This window comes from Antrostomus carolinensis, unplaced genomic scaffold (genome assembly GCF_000700745.2).
Source record: "Antrostomus carolinensis isolate BGI_N321 unplaced genomic scaffold, ASM70074v2 scaffold12250, whole genome shotgun sequence".
NCBI lineage: Eukaryota > Metazoa > Chordata > Aves > Caprimulgiformes > Caprimulgidae > Antrostomus > Antrostomus carolinensis.
Window position 1 is genome coordinate 1,809 of NW_010287761.1, and position 7,192 is coordinate 9,000.

At 34.5% G+C, this 7,192-nt stretch overlaps 1 protein-coding gene across 1 annotated transcript in view; it reads right to left on the minus strand.

Moving 5' to 3' along the window:
- Window positions 1-2,505: 2,505 nt before the first annotated feature.
- The window catches only part of LOC104521944 (solute carrier family 12 member 2), a 19,148-nt gene continuing 14,461 nt past the window's right edge, over window positions 2,506-7,192 (minus strand). The window contains exons 13-15 of the mRNA XM_010164091.2: window positions 5,647-5,782; window positions 4,056-4,123; window positions 2,506-3,141 (exon numbers count right to left, since the gene is read on the minus strand). Of these exons, the coding sequence (XP_010162393.2) occupies window positions 3,006-3,141; window positions 4,056-4,123; window positions 5,647-5,782 (340 nt within the window). The 3' untranslated portion in view covers window positions 2,506-3,005. The remainder of the gene's footprint in view (window positions 3,142-4,055; window positions 4,124-5,646; window positions 5,783-7,192) is intronic.

A 7,192-nucleotide genomic window follows, 5' to 3' on the forward strand; every position in this document is an offset into this window, starting at 1 on the left:
TTTAAGTTTTACTCACGGTTCTATGCAAATTCCACAATAAGGTAAGTAGCAGATGCATGCAATAGGCATATTAATATATTAGGAACTATTTTCAGCATTAATCTGTTAAACTATGAACATTATTCTCCATCCCCCACCAATTAAAAAAAAAAGCCTTTGTTAGACAGGACAGCTGTATTGAATTCCTTTCCTTTTATTGCAGTGACATCCCCCTGGTACAAAGTATTAACTGCAATAATTACATTAAAACATTAGAAAAGCATTTGTGTGTGACAGTTACAGTACAGTATGAAATCTTACATCTTCAAACCAAGTGGGCTATTACCCACTAACACTCAAATCTTTAAATTATTTGCAGTTATTTTTAAATATGTAATGTCAGAAAAAGCATATAAAAAGGATGTATGTAAAAGGAAACCTAAATACAAATATAAGTGAACAAATAAATAATTGATTTTCTCCACCTATTACTGTCTTTCTAAACCCATACAAAGAAACCTAATCTATAGAAGGTATGAATTGCTATGTGTAAGTGATTTCATTTTTCAAGTAATTAATAATGATTGGAACATAACTAAATTTGGCGTCAAAATCAAAGCAGAAGTTGGAGTGACTGCCACTAACTGACATCTGTTGCAAACAATTACCATTAACTGTTGAAATTTTAGTGTAGCAAATAACCTTGAAACCTGACCTCGTGCTTTAGCGTTAGTGGACCTCTGAGAGTGCATGTGAAAAGCATCCTACATTATTTCACAGACATTACCTTAACTATCCCCATATGCGTATTTAGATATATTTTATATAATTTTATACACATATATGCATGTAGACACACACTTCATTTGGTTTCTGTGTTACAGATTACAAGCAATGGTTTCCTGAATGGGCAAAAAAAACCTTTTAAATAAGTGTACCTGTGCACATTTTTGAATTTTTTTGAATTTTTTGTTTTTTTAGATAGCAGCACTAAGTCCATGCCTTACTGTCCACCTGTTCAAAAGAATGTAACCCACAAAAGAAGAAACATGGCAATGATTCCTTATGCACAATGTGACATCCTTATTCCCTAAAAAACACTGTAAAAACTGCAATAGGTATGTTGGTAAGTTTGATCCCCACCCTGTCACCTGGAAGGAAACAGCACTTTTACTGCAAACTGTCTTGTTTTATGATGTTTATCTTAACAAGCTGGGTTCATGCTGGCATCAGTTATCTCACACTTAGCAGCAAAACATGCATGCTTGTTTTTCTTTTTTTTTTTCCTCAAGTGAAATGATTCACTAGTCTCAAATCCAATTGACAGAAACAGCAAAAAAAAAAGATTTCTTTGCAGTTTACCAAGTACTTGATAACAGTGTATACTGCACCGTGTAGAATATTTTTATCTTTAATCACAAAAACTTGAAGCTCTACCTTGCCACACAGTGATTATGCTTTGTCCTTCAAAAGCAACAGTTACATTTAAATTTGATCTTGTATTTAGCATAAAAATACACCTTTTCTGCGCATCTTTAAATGAAAGTCACTCAACCACTGGTAAACTGATCCAGTAGCATGTCCAATGCTAATATCAAAAGCTTGTGAAATGTTTTTAGGCAATCCTTTCTATCCAAAATATATTAGGAATTTAAAAAACAGTTCACGTTACTAACCTTTATACAAAGGCTCAAGTGAAATTTCTTGTGTAAATGTTCATAGTAGACTAAGTGATGTTCTCAAAATATACAATGAAAGGGCACACAAGATTGGCAGTTTATTGAACATAGAAAATGTATAAAGTAGGATGTATGGGACAGATCTAAATTGCTAGACAATCAAACCTGAGTGTTATTCAATAAGACTAAATGTATTTTCTGACAACTGAATGAATTGACCTAAAAACATCTCCCCTAGTAACTAGTGGTCCTTTTAACCATTTGTTGAAAAATGTGAGAGAACTGTAGCTTTTATATTTCATACTGGATAGCAAGATTCCACATAGTGTTTACTGTTTTCTGTTAGATAGCATCACATTGCTTATATTATCCCCATTCAAGCCTTAAGTTGAGTTTTGTTTCAAAATAAGTTGAAAGTGACACCAAAACATAATGGGCCAAGAACTAGGACAGGTCTTTTTATTTTCTTCTAATTTATAGTAAGATAAAAAGCCTCAGCCAGTAAGATGAATTCATTTTCATATTAGAGCTACAGAGCAAAGATTGACCAGTATCCTTTGCCAAGGTAGCTAATATTAGCTGGGTAGCTCAGACTAGTACCAAAGTACAATACATTGTCAGATTTGAGAAAAGGATCCTCTCTGCCAGTAGAATTAGTTTTATTTTAACTGTTACAAAATTTAGTAGCACAACGTCTTGACAATTACATCAGGAATTTGTTTGAGTTCATTCAACTGACCTGCCCCAATTCTCACCGTTAAATCTAACAGATATAATAATAAAAAACCAAAAACTTTCTGACAATAGAAAACATACAGTACGAAGAACTAAAAGCTCAATGGAAGACTGAAAAGCAGCATTCATTTTTATTGTAATATGGAAGAGACTAGAAACTAAAGGAAGTCTGATCTAAACTCTTAGTTGAAGGCAGATTTTTGACATTCTCTATAAATTTACAAAATAGGATGTATGGATGAGATTTGGTTAATTTCAGAAGGCACCTCAAGGCTAAAAGGCTTTTATAAATCTATAATCCTTTAATTGATCAAAAATAAAACATTTTATTGCTGCTATTCAAATAGCAAACAAAAAGCTCATCTTGTTCTTCAGTCTAACAAGGAATCCTCCCCCATTAAGCAAGATTAAGTTACAGAAAATATAGAATAAAACTGAAGATGTCACAACTTTAGAAATACAGTGACTTTCCTTGTGTGCTTTCAAGTCAGTGAAATAGTGAAAGAAGAGTCACTTTTTGCCTTTGTGATGTTAATAAACTATAGACCACGTCAGTCACTCTCTTGGGCACTGAAGTACCATTTCATCATAGCTGTCCCATGTGCAGTACTCTTAGGAATAGAAGGTAAGAACACTCTGATGATTCCCACGAACAAGGAGAATTGGTGGCAGATCTTTAGAAAGAGCTTCTAACCAGGCCATGTATAGTGCACTAGATACCGCACCTTTTCGTGCAACTGGCAAACTCCTACAATTCACAAGGAAAAAAAGCATTTAACAATTCGAAGAACCTGGTGGAGTACAAGTCATATCACATAAATATGAAAATATGATTCTGCAAAGAGGTAGATATTAAGACAAATTTCATAATTTTTTAGGTTTTGTGTTTTTCTTCAGAATTCAGTTAATGAGTTGAGAGTTAATATTTTAAGCACCACAGGCCTTTACATCTATTTACCCCTCACTTTTGGCCTCTTAACACCATTTTGTATTCAGGCAGCTTTGTGGAGAATTCTCCTCTGCTGAAGACAGTTTCTTGAAGGACTCTTCAAGACTTTAAAATACAGCTTTTTCTTACAATGCCAGGTTGGTGCAGTCTTAATATTCCTTCTCACAATCCTTCCAAAATATACCATATTCTTTGAAAAAAGCTACTGTAAGTCTATTTGCCCTACTCAAACTTCACTTGTAGTACTATTTCCTGGAGCTCTGAAGCAGGCTCCTGAAGAAAAACACAGCAAAGAAATCTATGATCTGCATTCTGTTTCTTTACACCAAAAGCAATTCCACGGAAATCCATCAGCAGAATGGTCTAACTCTATCTAGAGAGATTTCCTAGAAAAAGAACTGCAAGGAAGGGCCTGAAAGAACAGTTGGCATGCTGGCGTTGAAGGAATGGGAGAATCCTAAGCCGCACTACAAATGTGGAGGTAATCACCTAAAGCAGAGTATCAGAAGCACAAAACTACACAGGTCATTTTTTGTTCCTCACTGTAGTAGTTCCATACTTCTAATGGATACTTTCAGCACTGAAACCCCCTACAGTATTTCTATACTGTAATGCCAATGCACAGGCTTTTTCCTAACCTGTATTTACATATAAATATATTTCAAATTACAGTTCTACATCAATTAGGAAAAGAGTACAAATTGTTTACTTACATGACAATTATGTTAGCTGTACTTGAATGTTCTTTCAGCAACTCATTTAGTCTAATCTGGCGGTAAGTCTGTAATTAGGATGAAACTTGTTAGGAAGATCTTTTATATAAAACAAGTTCATTTATTCAAGAAAAATGAAAAACAGTTAAGATTAATTGGTATGAGTCATTTATGGAAAGCATGTACTTCCACCTCAGTTTGGCAAGTGGTTCACTCTTCCAAAATATGTATGGTTCCAAGGCTGGGAGAGAAGAAAGCAGTAATCTTAAAATGTGCAAATAAGCCAAGTACTAAGAAGGCTACATTTAAGATAGTTCCCTATATAATGAAACCATGCTCTGTAGCTCCTGGAAGCAAGAGCCCCTTATGCTCTCTTCAAGGTTCTTTTAACTATATCCTATAAGCTCATAGTGAGCAGGTCTTACAGAAGTGAAGCCCTATCTTCATTTGGTAATCCTATCTCCATAACAGGCCTGCCTGGTTTTTTACTAGCCTATCTGTCTTAGTGTCTGAGGCAGCTTCCTCAGTAGTTTTCAGTTCTCTAATGTCAACTAACTCTATAGCAAATATTTTGAATGAACCATTTCTTATAGTTTGATTGTTCTCAGATGAGCTGAAGTATAGTTAGCCTGCAGGCTACTATCTACAAAAGCAATGGAGCTATCAGCAGACAAAAGAATAAATCACTTCAGTTGTCTCACTGAAATGAGTTTTGGTGGTGTTTGTAGACAAAGAACACCAAGGCATCAAGCAGTTCATTAAACTATAAAGGAATTGTACTTTATAAAATCTCCCCCCCACCCCCAGCCCCCTGCGTAATATGTGGTTAAGAGATCTCAGCAGCAGCTGCCAGTCAGTCTGTACCTACCTGTTAAAAAGATTCCTTTTTTTTTTGTTTTGTTTTTTTGTTTTGTTGTGTTGTTGGTTTTTGGTTTGTTTTTTTACACTTACAATGCTGATTGACCTACCATTACCATTTCTTCTCTACTACAAATCCTACAAAGCTGTAAAAACCCAGACAGGAAAAAAGATAAAGATGGAATATACCCAGGACCATCCTGAAGATCACTGAAACATTAACCAGTCTTTCTTTAGATACTTGTCTGTATCTGCATCCTGTTACAGGTTGCTACTGGAGTCTCCTTCATAGAAGCACTTGAAGGAAAACCTCTGATGTCTCTATAGTGCACAACTGCTTGGAAAAAATGTCAAACCTTTAATTGCTTCTGAACACCACAGTTAGATTTGATGTGCTTTGTGGGTTTTTTGTGGTTTGTTGGTTTTTTTTCAAGTAACAAAGCAAAAATATTAATTTTGTCAAAAAAGTCAAACAGCTGAACGTAGACTCTATATTGTTCTAAATTAACTGCTGAAATACTGTAAGAAAGTAGTTTAGGCCCTCCCCCCACCCCCCCAAGAATGCAGAAACTTTTTTTGTAAGCTATCTAAACAGTTTTAGATGCTGCTTTCCATCAGTTATTATAAAAACAGCTATAGAAGATAATAACAAGAATGAACTCACTGATATCACATCAACAAATACAGTAGGAGAAAAAAGTTTAACAGCACTTAACACTAAAGAATACAGAACCTTTGTTTTGTAAAGCTCAAGTTCATTATCTGTTATCCTCCATGGTTCATCCTCCTTCATTTTATCTGCAACTTCTTGTTCTTTATCATCTTCATGAAGTCGGAAGGGCTCTATCATTTCTTCAAAAGCTGCAATACTGGAATGATCAAGTGAACAGCCATATTAAAACAGGTGTAAGTCTGTATGTCAGCAATGTCTTTCATGGTATCAGAAAGTAAGTTTTATTACCATGTAAAAATAAAGTGAGCTGAATTTTTTCCCTGCCAACTGCAGTTAGAACATCAAATCAGCTATTTGTATATGGAGACATAATTCAACAAAACTGGAGACAGCTATAGGAGCTTTTACTGTTCATCATGCAACCAAATACAAAGTTTTAGTTAGTTAAAAAAAAAAAAGAAAAATTTTGCTAGAGTTTTACTGTAATTATTTGAAAGTTGAAGAGTACTACCTTAGTACAGTAGCTAGTAGTAGCTTCTTCAGAATTAAATTTGAAAAAGAAGTTTACATGTCACACTAAAGAAAAAATAGCTACCAAGTCTCATGCTAGTGCCATTAAGATTTTGCATCTGATATTTTTATTTTGCGTTTTTTTAATCTTTACAGTACAGTCCAAGAGCCACATTCAAATGCAACTAACCCCAGCCATATTGTTTAGTCTTCATGTTGCACTTGTGAGAATGAGGTGTTACACTGAATTTACTTGAACTTTAGCAAGAACTTTGAAAGAAAACATTCTGAAGACCAAAAAGGTGTTCATTTCTACTAGAAAGAACAGCTTGTATTACCCTGCTTTCTCTACCCACATCAGGGTAGAGAACATGTTAAGCTTACATATGGTTAAGCACTCCCCTCATGCTCATTTTCTAACTAAGATGTTCCCATTCCTCCAGGAAACCCTCACACTACTAAAAAAATTACCTTTTTTTCTACCCTTGGTGGTCTTTACTGACGTTAGTTGATACAATGATCAAAAAGGAAAAACCACATGTGATCTGCTGGTTTTTGGCTCAGCAAAAAGAAGTATTAATGATTTTTTATTATACAGCACAGCAACTGTTAAAAATAAATCATCTTTCACTTAGTTTGCAGCTATTGTTAATGCCAGCTGGTATTTCTGAAAGGTTTTAGATATATTGTGGGGAATGTATCCACAGACAGATAAAAAAATGCTCTCTGAAGAAATACCTCATGGATCACTTCTATGAAATAAAAATAATTCCGTGTAATTCTACAAATTCAACTTCTTATGCATAAATGCGTGCTACCTCTAAGTTTACACATTTTACAGTAGCAGGCTCCCAGGAGCAAAGACATCCAAAAGCCTCTGAGTGCCAGAAGTACTTCACTGTTTTAGTTGCTTGATATATTCTATACATTTATGAAAAGGTGATTAAAAAGTAGGGTATAAAAGAATGCTTATTAGCATTTACTATTTACATAAGTTGTAAAACAATATTTCCTAATTTGCATGACATGTTAAATTATTCAGACACATGCATGTCCAAGTAAAAGATATTTTTACAACTTCAACACACTGAAGAGG